General features: G+C 41.9%; 1 protein-coding gene across 1 annotated transcript in view; it reads left to right on the plus strand.

Moving 5' to 3' along the window:
• Positions 1-6702: 6702 nt before the first annotated feature.
• LOC126095539 (uncharacterized) overlaps positions 6703-14204 on the plus strand; it is a 114326-nt gene continuing 106824 nt past the window's right edge. Inside the window, exon 1 of the mRNA XM_049910320.1 lies at positions 6703-6885. Coding sequence (XP_049766277.1) covers positions 6703-6885 — 183 coding nt within the window. The remainder of the gene's footprint in view (positions 6886-14204) is intronic.

Genomic DNA, 14204 nt, shown 5'->3' on the forward strand with positions numbered 1-14204 from the left:
CGATTCGTCTTCTTCCTACTGGTACTGTAACTGAGATTAGGCAACAAGGCAAGGTAAGTTTGGCAACTCTGTGGTCGATGAGTTACTTCCTGGTGCGGACGGAATTAATCCTCAAAGTTCACTTGATTTTGCTTGTCATTTCTATTGAATATTCTGAGTTATTATCGCTTGAGGTGTAACAAAAGACTGTAAATTTACGGTTTTCAGCCCAGGAAAGTCGTTGCACGTGGAAATCGCAACTAATCTCGTCCTTTGAATAGTTGTTTACGAGTTCTAGCCACTACTGGCCTCGTAAGAGGAAGCTGCGACACATACGTCTTGGCCAGCTCTGTGGTAACGTGCTGACCTGTGAAAAAGTGTCTGTTATAGTTCATAGTTCCAGTCTCACTGACTTTAACGATTTTATCCCTTCTGTGAAAGAGCTACACGCAGTCAGATCAAACATCGATAAGGAAATGGCAAGAAAATGCTTTCAGCTCATAGTGCAATGGTGAAAAACTTACAATGCTGCACAACAGGTAACACCTCTTTCCGCTGCTGACAAGCAAATTTTGGGTTTCTAGGAATACGTAACTATATTTATGAAATTCCACATTTGCATACCTCTTGAGTATGACACAGAATATCAGTTAAACACAGACCCAATCAAAAGGTAAGTGAGTAGTATTTTACTAATTCGTGTCGACAGAGGCCGCTTGTGTACACATACTCGGTTTTATTAAAACAGATTTTCGTCGTAAGGTTATCGTGAGTAGTTTTATTTCATTTCTTATAATACAGTGCACAATTTTCGTAACGTTTCGTTTAGTGTTGTTAAAACAATAGTAAACATGAGAGAGAAATTAATCATCAACGATATATGCGAATTCTCTGATGTTATCTGTAACAGTCTGACAATGTACATGCAGTTTATTGATTACATGGATGTAGAAAACTTGTTCCGAGTTAAAACTGTTAAACAAGGTTTGAATAAGAATAAAATGCCACTACCCCACGACAGCTAATGTAGAAAATACTTTCCTGAGGTATTTTGGCACGATGCGCTCTCTCCATACATAATGCAAAAGTTTCGAGATGCATCTGCTGCCTGGTTATCTAATAAACCCGAAAAGAACCAAATGCAGCAGATTTTAGCCCTTTTTCCACATGTGACTATTTTGGGTTGAGAATGAGGGGAATTATGTTCAAAATTCCACTTGATTGATAACTTCAGCAGACAGCAGAATTGCGTTTAAAAAAATGTTGCAGTGATTGTACTCGAACTCGCGGCATCTTGCCTACGGTGGACAACACTTACCATTACGCTACTAGCTGACACATAGCCACTGCACCTCCAGAACTCAACAACAATTCCTGCAGAACCTCTGCATTCCACAGTGCTGTGAGAGAATGCATATAGCCGGGTCTAGACTTCTGAGAGACAAACAGTTGCAGCTTTTCTTTTGCACTGCACGACGTTTTCAACAAACAGATAGCGCAATAGAGTAACTCAAATGGAAAGGAATACTTCGTATTTAAATTTATGCATCCTACACTGTTGGCAATTCTGTGTAGGTGGCAGTCACGTGATTTTATTTCCGTGATTACAAAATAGAGTCGAATGTATGCACTGGGTAGCCGAGGCACCTAGTTCGTAGTGATTCGGTCAACCACGTAAATGAATTCACTGAACATTCCTTGTCAACACTAACTATATCTGACGTTTTGACTCCCAGCGAGACACAGAACTATTTGCGGGATCTCAGTAAGTTGAAGATGTTATTCCGAACTGCTGGTGGAGAAAAATTCGGTAGCTGACGTCTCTGTGTGTAGTCAACAACGATATGTGTGGGGCTCTATTCCCAGTCAGCACTGAACTCTTCGTCATATTATTTCTAGTTCAAACATCCTCACATGTCGCTGTTGGTGCAACAAACCCATATTTAACGTTCGTTTTCTCTACAATATAACAGCGATAGGTGCGGGGTTGGAGTCCTGGGAAAGAAAAAAATTGATGTTTCGTCTCGTCATTTCAGTTAAAACATCTAGCTACTGCCGAGAAAATCCGATATGTCACGGTTGCTTGTGCTTCGATATCAATCCGATTAGGTTCTGTGTTCGAATCCCTGTCCTACACTAAGCTTTAACTCACCGCATTTCAAGTAAGTTACTTGTGAAGAAGCAATATTTAACATCTCTCGTACTTCGTTAACAGAGACAACAGGTGCTGGGTAGGAATTCGCGTACGTTAAAAATGTTTGCGTTATGTAATTTAACGTTGATATTTGCTAACTGATACTGTCTAAAATCGAGGTATTTCACACTCTGTATGCCTAATCAGGAATGACTGTTAGTTTCCGTCAGTCACGAAATCTTTGCTTAATCTGCATGACCTGGGTTTGAGTCCATATGCAGAACGAGACGGTTCGTCGTGTCATTAGAAGTTCATACATATTCTCAACTAGCTGCTCGTGAATAACTTAAATTTTTAATGTCATTTTGTGTTAAATAATATGTACGGTATGTTACTTTGAAGAGGAAATCATGAATACGACGAGCTTACTACGTGCATTACCTGTCTGACGTAATAATGAGAGTGGTAACATTTCAGGCATTTCATTTATTGTAATAAATTAGGCTTACAAGCCTTAAGGACAGTTTTAACTGTGATAAGGTGTTCCCTGATATTTGTAGTATCGTAGTATTACTTTACATCTTAAGTTTTTGAGACACAGAGCAGTGTTTTCTAGTGGTGACTTGTTGGAAACATTTTCAATAGTCAAACGACTGTACCGAGAAGTGATTAGAGGACCTGCTAGACAGCTGCGTCATGCGGGTTGCATGAGAATCAGGCCAAAATGCAATTAAGGTCGTTCGGATACTTCTGAGCTCGACTTACCTTGAATACAAAGAACCAGTACTGACAGTTATTGATTCATTTGTACTAAAAAAATTGACAAACGACAGACCTGGTCCCCCTTGGTTTACAAAACGGGTCATAGCGCTGTTGCAGAAACAACATAAAAAACATGCCAAATTTAAACGACGCAAAATCTCCAAGATAGGCGACCTTTTACAGAAGCTCGAAATTTTCTGCGGACATCAGTACGAGATTCTTATACGAGCGTAATAGTTTTCACAACGAAACGTTTCTCGAAACGTCGCAGAACGTCCAAAGAGATTCTAGTCGTTTGTAAAGTATGCTAGCTTCAAGACCTAATCAATTCTATTTCTGTGCGACAGCAATGGAAATACAATCGACGACTTTGCTGCTATAACAGAGTTACTGAACATAGATTTCCAAATTTCCTTCATCAAAGAAGACGAAGTAAATATTCCAGAATTCCAATCGAGAACAGCTGCCAACAAGAGTTAATTAGAAATAGATATCTTCTGAGTATTCCATCAACTTAAATCATTAATGAAAGGAAATCTTCTGTCCCAGACCGTATATCAACTAGGTTACTTTCAAAGCATGAGGATGCAATAGCTCCTTATTTAACATTCATATAGAACCGCTCGCTCAACGAAAGATCCATACCCAAAGACCGAAAAGTTGCACTGGTCACACCAGTATTCTAGAAAGGCAGTAAAGGTAATCCACTAAATTACAGGCACATATCATTAACGTCGATATGCAGCAGGACTATGGTACATATATTGTGTTCGAACATTATGAATTACCTGGAAGAGAACATTCTATTGACACACAGTCAGCAAGGATTTAGAAAAAATCGTTTTTGTGGAGCGAAACTAGCTCTTTACACACACGAAGTGTTGAATGCTATTGACAAGGGAGTTATGATTGATTCCGTGTTTTTAGATTTTTAAAAGGCTTTTGACACTATGCCACACAAGCAGCTTGTAGTGAAATTGCTTGCTTACGGAATATCGTCCCAGTTGTGTGACCAGATTCGTTATTTCCTGTCAGAGAGGTCACAGTTCGTGGTAATTGACGGAAAATCATCGAGTAAAACAGAAGCGATTTCTGGCATTCCTTAAGGGAGTGTTATAGGCCCATCTGATATTCCTTATCTATACAAACAATAACGATAGGGAAAAGATATCTGAATGATGAGAAAATTGGCAATAGAACCTAAATAATGAAAAGTGTGAGGTCATCCACATTTGTGCTAAAATAAATCCGTCAAACTTCGGTTACACGATATATCAGTCTAATCTAAAGGCCTAAAACTCAACTCATTACCTAGGAATACAATTACGAACAATTTAAATAAGAATGAACGTATAGAAAATGGTGTGGGAAAGGCAATTCAAAGAAAGCTTTTCATTGGCAGAACACTTAGAAAATGTAATAGATCGACTAAAGAGACGGAGTTCACTACGCTGATTCGTCCTCTTCTGGAGTACTGCTGTGCGGTCTGGGATCCTTACCAGACAGGATTAACTGTGTTCATCAAAATAGTTCAACGAAGTGCAGAGCGTCTTGTTTTATCACGAAATAAGGGATAGAGTGTCACGGGCGGATACAGGATTTGGAATGGACACATTTCAAACAAAAGGGTTTATCGTTCCGGTGAAGTCTTCTCACGAGATTTCAGTCATCAACTTTCTCTTACGAATACGAAAATATTTGGCGCCGACCTAAATAGGGTGAAACTATCATCAACATAATAAAACAAGGAAAATCGGAGCACTCACGGAATAATACCGGTGTTCGTTTTTTCCGCCCGCTGTCCAAGAGTGGAATAATAGAGAATTAGTTTGAAGGTGGTCCCATGAACCTTCTGCCAGGCACTTAAGTGTGTTTTGCGGAGTACCCATGTAGATGCAGATGGAACGCACATTAATGGGCGTAGCGACTAGGTTGACAGAAACTGTATTATGTTCTGATATGTCCTCGATAAGCACACGAATTATTAAACTCTTTTGTAATTACTGACTCACATTTTCTCAAATATTCTGAGGACCGTTTACGCGATTTTGGGATGTCCATGAAGCTGAGGTAAAAACTATTGCATGTACATATTATTAAATATTAACAGATTCTATGTTTCTCATAGATCCGTGAGTCTCTGCATCAAGGCAGACTTCAAGTAAATAGAGGTGGTGGTTCAGTATAGGACAACTGCCAACGTCTGTCTGACCCATCTCAGTACAGCTACAATGCATTATAGTCGGTGACGTCTCCGGACATAGTAACGTTATGTCCATGGTGCTATCTGCTGGAGGCTGCCACTTCTCTTCAGTTGTAGAATTCACCCTCGGCCTGGTGACTTCACTATCTCACGGATGAACGGTCATCTTATGAAGCTCATGATGCCTTCTGGTGGTTAGCAATCGTCTTCATGTGGACTCTGTTGTGGTTCCACTTATGCTCAGTTTGGTGAATCACATCCAGGACAAGCCATCATTTTTTGCTTTGTCGTAACAGTGTGTACGCCACTTTACCCCATAGAGTTCTAGTGAATAAGTCTTGTTCATAGCATATCAAGTATAATAGTCCCCGTTTTAAATGTGCCTACAAAATAAAATGTATTTGTTAAACTTCTTTACACCCTCCGCCATACACCGTTGGGTGGCTTGCGGAGTATAAATGTAGATGTATATTATAATAGCAGGCCGGGGTGGCCGAGAGGTTCTAGGCGCTACAGTCTGGAACCGGGCTACCGCTACGGTCGCAGGTTCGTATCCTGCCTCCGGCAGGGGTGTGTGTGATGTCCTTCGGTTAGTTAGGTTTAAGTAATTCTAAGTTCTAGGAGACTGATGACTTTAGATGTTAAGTCCCATAGTGCTCAGAGCCATTTTGAACCATTACAATATTCCCTTGTCGATGAGATTTCTTCCTGGGTGTCACTCTTTTCGCTGTATATTTCTCGCTGTCTGGTTCATGAGCTTAAAAATCCGATGTACTTCCCGTTAATTTATTGCGACTGCTACCATTGGTTCAGATTACTGTGCGGGATTTCTGCCGCACATTTGTCCCCCCCGCACTGTATGCTGCAGAAAGGACGTAGTTAGCAGTTAGCAATAGCTTGTGGTTACACGCATTTGTTGCTCTTGGCTGGTTGATCAGGACGTTTGTGTTGTTTCGTAGACGAGGAAAAGCACGAGATTTGCACTATAAGAGCGAATATAGGGAGTAGCCAGTTTCTTGTGTTTTATTACGATGTTTTTAGTCAAATGTCTCTGAGCACAATGGGACTCTACAGCTGAGGTTATCAGTCCCCTAGAACTTAGAACTACTTCAACCTAACTAACCTAAGGACATCACACACATCCATGCCCAAGGCAGGATTCGAACCTGCGACCGTAGCAGTCGCGTGGTTCCAGACTGAAGCGCCTAGAGCCGCTCGGCCACTCCGGCCGGGTTTTAGTCAAGGGTTTCATAATACTTATGTTATTCAGGTATGTGCATGTTAACTAATAAATACAGCTCAGCTTCTTTAGTAAGCTATCCTTTCTGCTAATGCGAACTGTTCTCAATGAGAGAGAAACTGAGAGAGGGAGGGAGGGGGAGAGAGAGAGAGAGAGAGAGAGAGAGAGAGAGAGAGAGAGAGAGAGAGAGAGAGAGAGAGAGAATAGTTTTTCAGTCAGAATGTTCGCTTCCATTATGGAAAACCTGAGGAACTATAAATCATGACTCCAATCTGCCTGTGTGTACCAAAGTGTGATTTAAACTTTCGTGCAGATAAGCTTCAAACATTTTCTGTATTTTATGGTCACTGCTTGTGTCACTGTCTGTATTTCCACAGGGTGAACATGACAATGTTCCCGAACTACCCAACAGCCATCCCAAGAGGGGCAAAGCTGCATCCTGTCTGCAAAGACGAGTTGGACATAGACCCTCTGCCACTAGATCCAGATGTCAGGAAGATGAAGTATTATGGCATGGACTCAGAAGTCGTTACAGCACTGAGGAAGTCGTTAAACTTTGATCCTCAGGTACTTTATATTAATACATTTTTATGTAGAGTACTTTCATTTGTGATTTGTATACTTTTGTTTTATTGAATTGTATGTTGGTTTTAGTCCTCTATCAGGGTTCCGACATTGTGTTAGTTTTGTATACGGCCACATTTCCCACACACCCGTGTCTTAGAAACTTTGCTATATAATGAGTTCTTAATTTTTATGTTTTGTGGTTGTTTATTAAAGTGCCCTAGCTTATCACTTAAGCTCATTCTCTTCGAAAATTTGCTTTAAAAATCTGTTATAATGAAAGACGCCTGGAGATATTGCGGGGTTTCAGATAGATTTTGTAATGATAAAACAGAGATTTAGGAATCAGGTTTTAAATTGTAACAAATTTCCAGTTTGAGAGAGAGCATTGGGGAACTGTTGTCAAGAACAGGGGAAAGAAATACAATAGAAAAAGAACGGTTAACTTTGACAGATGAAATAGTAAAGGCAGCAGAGGATAAGTAGGCAAAAGTACAAGGGCTAATAGAATAGCTTGAGTAAGAGAAGAGATATTGAATTTTAATTGATGAAAGGAAAAAATATAAAAACGCAGAGGATGAAGCAGGCGATAAGGCTGAAAAATGTGATCGACAGGAAGTACAAAATAGCTAAGCAGGGATCACTAGAGGACAGATGTAAGGATGTAGACGCAAATTTTACTAGGGGTAAGATAGATACATTCTACAGGAAAATTAAAGAGCCCTTTGGAGAAAGGAGAACCACCTATATGAGTATCAAGAACTCAGATGGAAAACCAGTCCTAAGAAAAGAAGGGAAAGCAGAAAGGTGGAAGGAATATATAGAGGGTCCATAGAAGGGCGATATACTTGAGGGCAATATTATGGAATTGCAAGAGAATATAGATGAAATAGGAGATTTGATACTGCGTGAAGAATATGACAGAGCACTGAAAGACCAAGTCGAAACAAGGCCCCGGGAGCCGATAACATTCCATTAGAACAAACGACAACACTGGGAGAGCCAGCCATGACAAAACTCTTCTATCTGGTGAGCAAGATATATGAGACAGGCGAAATACCTTCAGACTTCAAGAAGAATATAATAATTCCAATCCCAAAGAAAGCAGGTGTTGTACCGAACTATCAGTTTAATAAGTCATGGTTGCAAAATACTAACACGAATACTTTACAAACGAATGAAAAATCTGGTACAAGCCGACCTGGGGGAAGATCAGTTTGGTTTCTATAGAAATGTTGGAACCCGCGAGGCAGTACTGACCCTAAGACTTTTCTTAGGAGATAAGCTAAAGAAAGGCAAATCCACGTTTCTAGCATTTGTAGATTTGGAAAAAGCTTTTGAGAATGTTGACTGCAATACTCTCTTTAAAATTCTGAAGGCGGCAGGGGTAAAATACAGGGAGTGAAAAGTTACTTACAATTTGTACAGAAACCAGGTGGCAGTTATAAGAGTCGAGGGGCATGAAAGGGAAGTAGTGGTTGAGAAGGGTGTAATACAGGGTCGTAGATTATCCCCGATGTTATTCAATGCGTATATTGAGCAAGCAGTAAAGGAAACAAAAGAAAAATTCGGAGGAGAATTTAAAATACATGGAGAAGAAATAAAAACTTTGAGGATTGCCGATGACATTTTATTTCTGCCAGAGACAGCAAAGAACCTGGAGAGCAGCTGAAAGGAATGGACCGAGTCTTGAAAACAGGATGTAAGATGAATATCGACAAAAGCAAAACAAGGATAATGGAATGCAGTCGAATTAAATCAGGCGATGCTGCGGGAATTAGATTAGGAAATGAGACACCTAAAGTAGTAAATGCGTTTAGCTATTTGGTTAGCAAAATAACTGATGGTGGTCGAAGTACAGAGGATATAAAATGTAGATTGCGATTTTTACTCTGCAGCGGAGTATGCGCTGCTGTTGAACTTCCTGGTAGATTAAAACTGTGTTTCCCGGGTTCGAGTCTCGGTCGGCACACAGTTTTAATCTGCATGTAAGCACATAAGCACAAGAACAAAATAATGAACAACTGGAACTGTTGCAATACAAATTTTATCCCACAATCGACTGAATAAAACATTTCAATACTTAGTGCCATTTTTAAGCTTATAAAACGTAACAACAATTTTAAACTGACAATAGCATCTTCACTCCAGACAGAGACATAGAACTAAAACGCAAACATATTAAAGAGGATTACAAGACTTAACTAGAATTGCAGTTCTGTCAATTGATTAACAACCGTCCAAACTCTTCACAGAGAGTCATTTGGAGCATACAAACGAATAACAAAGACGTGCACAGGCAACATAAATTAATAAAAACGTGAAATGAAATTAATTAATAAACACCGTTGAGAAGTTGGGAGCAGTCCTGGGAACAGGTGTAGCCCCTTATTCGTCTGCTACACCGTTGTGCATGTGATTTGTGTCCTTACCGGCGTCGAGAATTACCCAACGCCTTGTTTTTCAAAAATTATATCTAACATATTACCAAACATGGTCCTGACATTTGGGTAACGTTTCATCTTCCGACGTGCCGTTCTCATATAAGCCTCGAAACTAGTGAGATTATCTTCACTATTGTGGTTGATGGTATGTGTCACACACTGCCCTAACAGCCACATCACGGTGTTGTTCTTGGTAGCGGGAAAATGTTTCGTGTCCGACCAGAGCTGGATGTCGGTGCAGTGGCTGGCTAGGGTGCTGCGGGTAATGAGGCCCAGTCTCTGCTGCACCCATTTCCAGTTAATGAGATGACTGCCACAAGTGAAGCGATGGCGTAAGGTGTCGACCAGACCACAGCGGACGCATTTATCACTGTCACATAAGCCGATTCTATGCAACCATTCATTAGTGGGTATAATGTCGTTTACCACTTTATACCATGTGGATGCCATCTCAACAGCGTGGATGGTTAAACTTACGTTGTCAAACTCCCTTCCAATGACCACTCGGGTATTTATGCTCAATGGGATTCCGGACTATTGGAGATGCCCATCTTTTTCATAACAGGTGCGTCGTCGGTAAATCCTGCGTGAGATAGTTTCCATCCATATAGTTTACTTCAAGAAAAAACTGCTTGACATGTCGTAGCTTGTAATGCATTTTACCTACATCAATGTGTGGGTGCATATCGGTGGGTTGTAAGGTTCGAAAGAGCCAACTGGTTACGCTGAGAGGTTCCTTGTCAAACAAGTGGGTCTTTCTTTTAATATATAACGCAGTACACTTTCGATTAATGTCAGGCATGTTGAGTCCACCGACCTGTCTGGAAAACGTCAGCGTGGTGTATTCCACCTTAAACAGTTGCCTTGCCAGATAAATCACGTGTTTGGCCTGCATCTCGGGGACTGGAAATATTTGGGCCGTATAGTACGTTTTACTGAATATATAACTGCTGAGGAGTCGTATGCGTTGGAGAATGTCAACAGACCGCCAATGGTTTTCATAGATGGCACCTTGCATTTTATTGGTGACCTGTTTCCAATTTTTTGCATTCATTTTCAACGGGCATTTGTCGATAATCACCCCATACTGCTGTGGGCTTAGCCACGCTTCGCCCAAGGTACAATAACTGCGTCGAATCCCCGAATGTTGACAAGGATGCATTTACCGGCGTTGATTTTAGCACCGGAAGCACGACAGTACTCGTCTACCGCCATCGTGAGGGTTCATACATCTCCGTTGTTGCGCACTAAAACTCCGACGTCTTCGGCGTAAGCACGAACCACGAAGGACGTCCCGGCGCTCGACAGGCCTGCAAGTTTGTCATGAATGGAGCGTAAGAGTGGCTCGAGCGATAAAACAAATAACATCATTGAGAGAGGGCTCCCCTGCAACACTCCTCTTTGGACCTTGATGGGCTGAGTAAGCTGTCCATTTACGCTGACTTTGGTTGTAATGCCAGTGAGTAAATGTTGCACGACGTTATTAACCCGTTGATCAAAACCACACCGCTGCAGTAGCTGTAGGAGGTACTCGTGGAGGACGCGATCAAATGCCTTGCAAAAGTCGATAAACAGCAATGCGAGATTCACCAAAGCGAGCGACGCTATGGCTATTACATCTCTATATTCCGAAAGGTAAGTCATAATAGTGCCACCAGAGAAGCATGATTGCTGATTGTGAATCACTTGCTTCATTAATGGAGACAATCTGCTGTTGATTGCTCTGGCAAAAGTTTTGTAATCAAAATTGTGTAAAATAATCTGTCGGAAGTTGTCTAAGGTTTTTCGGTGTTTGCTTTTTGGTATCAATACAATTCTACCTTCCTTAATTTCGACCGGCACGTCACTCCCTCGCATCACTTCATTGAGAACATTTGCAAATGCGTGTCCGTTTATGGGCCAGAAACGCACATAAAATTTCCGTGGTAAACCATCATGGCCAGGGGATTTAGTCGATGGTGAGCCAGAAATCAGTTCAAGGACTTCGTCTGGAGCAAAATCATGTACGACCGCCGAGTTCTCCGCAGGCGTGAATATGGGGGGCAGAACACGCACGATATCGCCGCCGTCATCACCATGTGCATCGCATTGTGAGTACAGATTCGTGAAGTACCGGTAAACTGCAGTAAGAATATCACTGTGTCGGGTCAAACGGAGTCCATCATTTGTGTCCAGCTCCCCGATGAAAGCTCGCCAGCGATTGGCTCGATGTTTTATGAGGTGATATAGCGACGCAAGTTCGTCCTCTTGAAGCGATTTTCCTTTAGATCTGATCTTCAGTCCTTCAAGCTGCGTTCGCTTTATGCCTATAACCTTCGCCTTCATTTGTTTGATGGTCGTCAGCTGCGTGTTGGTTGGTGACGTAGTCGCATACAACTCTCGCAGAACTGTCTGGCAAAAATCAATCGTGCCTTTGACATCTTGCGTCCATTGCCAACTGTAGATTTTTAAGGGTAATCGTATTTTCCGTTTGACCACAACATTCAACCAGACTATCTTTCTCTGATATCTGCAGCATTGCTCGAGACAGTGCGCCCATGTCGTGGAGATGACATCTTGTGGCGCGGCATCGGAAAGAATAGAAACATTTAGGCTCCACGGAATCCTATGCCATTTAGTATGCTGTTTGGCGAGATTTATCGTGACACAGAGGGCGCAGTGGTCGGAGAAACTAGCCGCAATGACATCAGCGTCCAGAACATGTTGACAAATATTCTCAGAGATGTACAAACGATCTAGACGGCTACATGCAGTGGAGGTCAGGTACATGTACTTTACCAGGGTAGGAAATTTTAGTTCCCACACATCCTTCAGCAGCAGGTGACACACCAGATCATGTAGTTCCATACAGTAATTAAAGTATGGTGATTGATATTTCCTGTGGATGACACAGTTAAAATCACCACTAATTATGAACTGGGTTGGGTTGCGGCGTAACATGTAGATGATGTCTTGTTTAAAGAAGTTAGCTCTCTCTGATTTTAGAGGCGTTCCAGATGGAGCATAGATATTGACGAGGGTGACGTCAAAAATTTGGCAAGCTATGCCTCTACCGGAGTCCAACATTTCGATATTGCTCACCGGGATTCCGTCTCGTGATAGAATAGCCGTACCTGTACCCTCGTCCGCAGCGGTATTTACAATTGTTGCAAATCCTGATACATGAAAACTTAAGATAGACACTTCCTGTAACAGAACTATATCAGCGTCGGACTCATGGATAAACTGCCGTAGCATTCCTAATTTTAACTCTGTCCGAACTCTATTAATGTTCAGGGACAAAAACTTATAAGCTAGACTCATGATCGTCAGACACGTGTGGGTGTTGGGAAGCGCAGGAAGCGCAGTCCATCTCACCGTTGGACTTCGAACCTACATTCGCAGGCTTTGTAACAGTTTTTGTGCTGACTTTACTTTTTGACTTGCTTCTAGCCACGGAGTAATTTGTTTTAACTTCATTTTGCCGTCGTACAGTCGTCCGAAGTGTCATAGAAGACGGCGGAGATGGCGAGTCGTGGCTGTAAGCAGTATGTGAAAGTCCTTGCTTCGGAACAGGTGACGGCAAGGTCCGACGACGCGTCTCCAGTAGGCTCACTGTGTTTGGTTGGAGCCGCACTGGCTGTTGATATACAGCTTTCCGGTCACTCGCGTTGTTTGGAGGCAGTTCCGGGGTGGCGGGTGTTTATGTTATGCTCTTCACCGCGTGCATCATCCTGTATGTTTACGATTTGCAGTTGACTGACTTACGCCTTTCGTGCGTTGACCACCTGTGGTGAGTCGAGAAGCGGCATCGGAACGGATTTCTGTGAACACTCGACTACACTCTTATTGAAAGTTTCTGCGTAGGGAGATTCAATGTGAATTTAGCGGGTCGTAACTGAGCAGTCCGACATATTCGTGTCTTGTGTGGAAGCCCGTGACTCAGCGTCATCAGTTTTACTTTTTACGACATAGTACGGCGTCGTTTGTTACCGACAGATAGTGCAACTCCGGCGGCTAACGGATGACGGCCACGGGTTTCTGAGGTAAGGGTGGTAAGGTGCTGTTACCGAGATTGTTGTCCTCTGACACAGATGCACTTGGTTGGGAGTCAATCACAGAAAGCATCTGATTTCGAGTTAGTAGATCAGCCAATGTTAATCTCTGGCGTTTTTGCAGATTGTTTCGAAGTACGACAACGCGCCTTGGGCAGTCATCTCGTAAGTGTTCACTCGTGTTACAGATGAAACAAGTGCCTACTTGTCCATTGTAAATGACATGAGCCTTATAACAACAAACCATTTTATAGGATGGGATATTGACTTTAACGGCCATGTCAACTGAGCGAACCCAATTATAACATTGGAGTTTGTGACGGCTCGACCATTTTTCGTTTCTAATGTGTCGGATGTTACCGTATTTGGCGAGGACATCTCTAAGAAAACAATTCTCAACCTCAGGTGGAAAATTGAACACTCGCACTTGTTTACATTCGATGTCAGCGTTAGTAATTGTACTCAATGACTGATCACGATGTCGGAGCTCTGCTTTCCCACCAGTATTCACTAAAATTTTCTCCAATTGTATCTGATCCAAAAACTTCACAAACAAACAGTATTCCGCCATGTCATAATATTCTGTGTAGACCTGGTAGGACGTAATGCCAATAATATCTAATATCCTGTCATGGATTTCTAGAGAAGTCGGTTGCACATTCCTGGAAGATTTATCAAAAACAAAACACAGGGTATTCTTTCGGGGTTCACTGGGAGCCATAAATGCACTACATGAGCATCCGAGACCGCTGTGAGATAATTAATAAGCGTGTGTACGACGGTAGTGAAGAAGCACAGAGAATATCACAGGTCAAAATCCTAGAATTTCTAAAAATATGGCTTG

Source organism: Schistocerca cancellata, chromosome 8 (genome assembly GCF_023864275.1).
Source record: "Schistocerca cancellata isolate TAMUIC-IGC-003103 chromosome 8, iqSchCanc2.1, whole genome shotgun sequence".
NCBI classification, from domain to species: domain Eukaryota; kingdom Metazoa; phylum Arthropoda; class Insecta; order Orthoptera; family Acrididae; genus Schistocerca; species Schistocerca cancellata.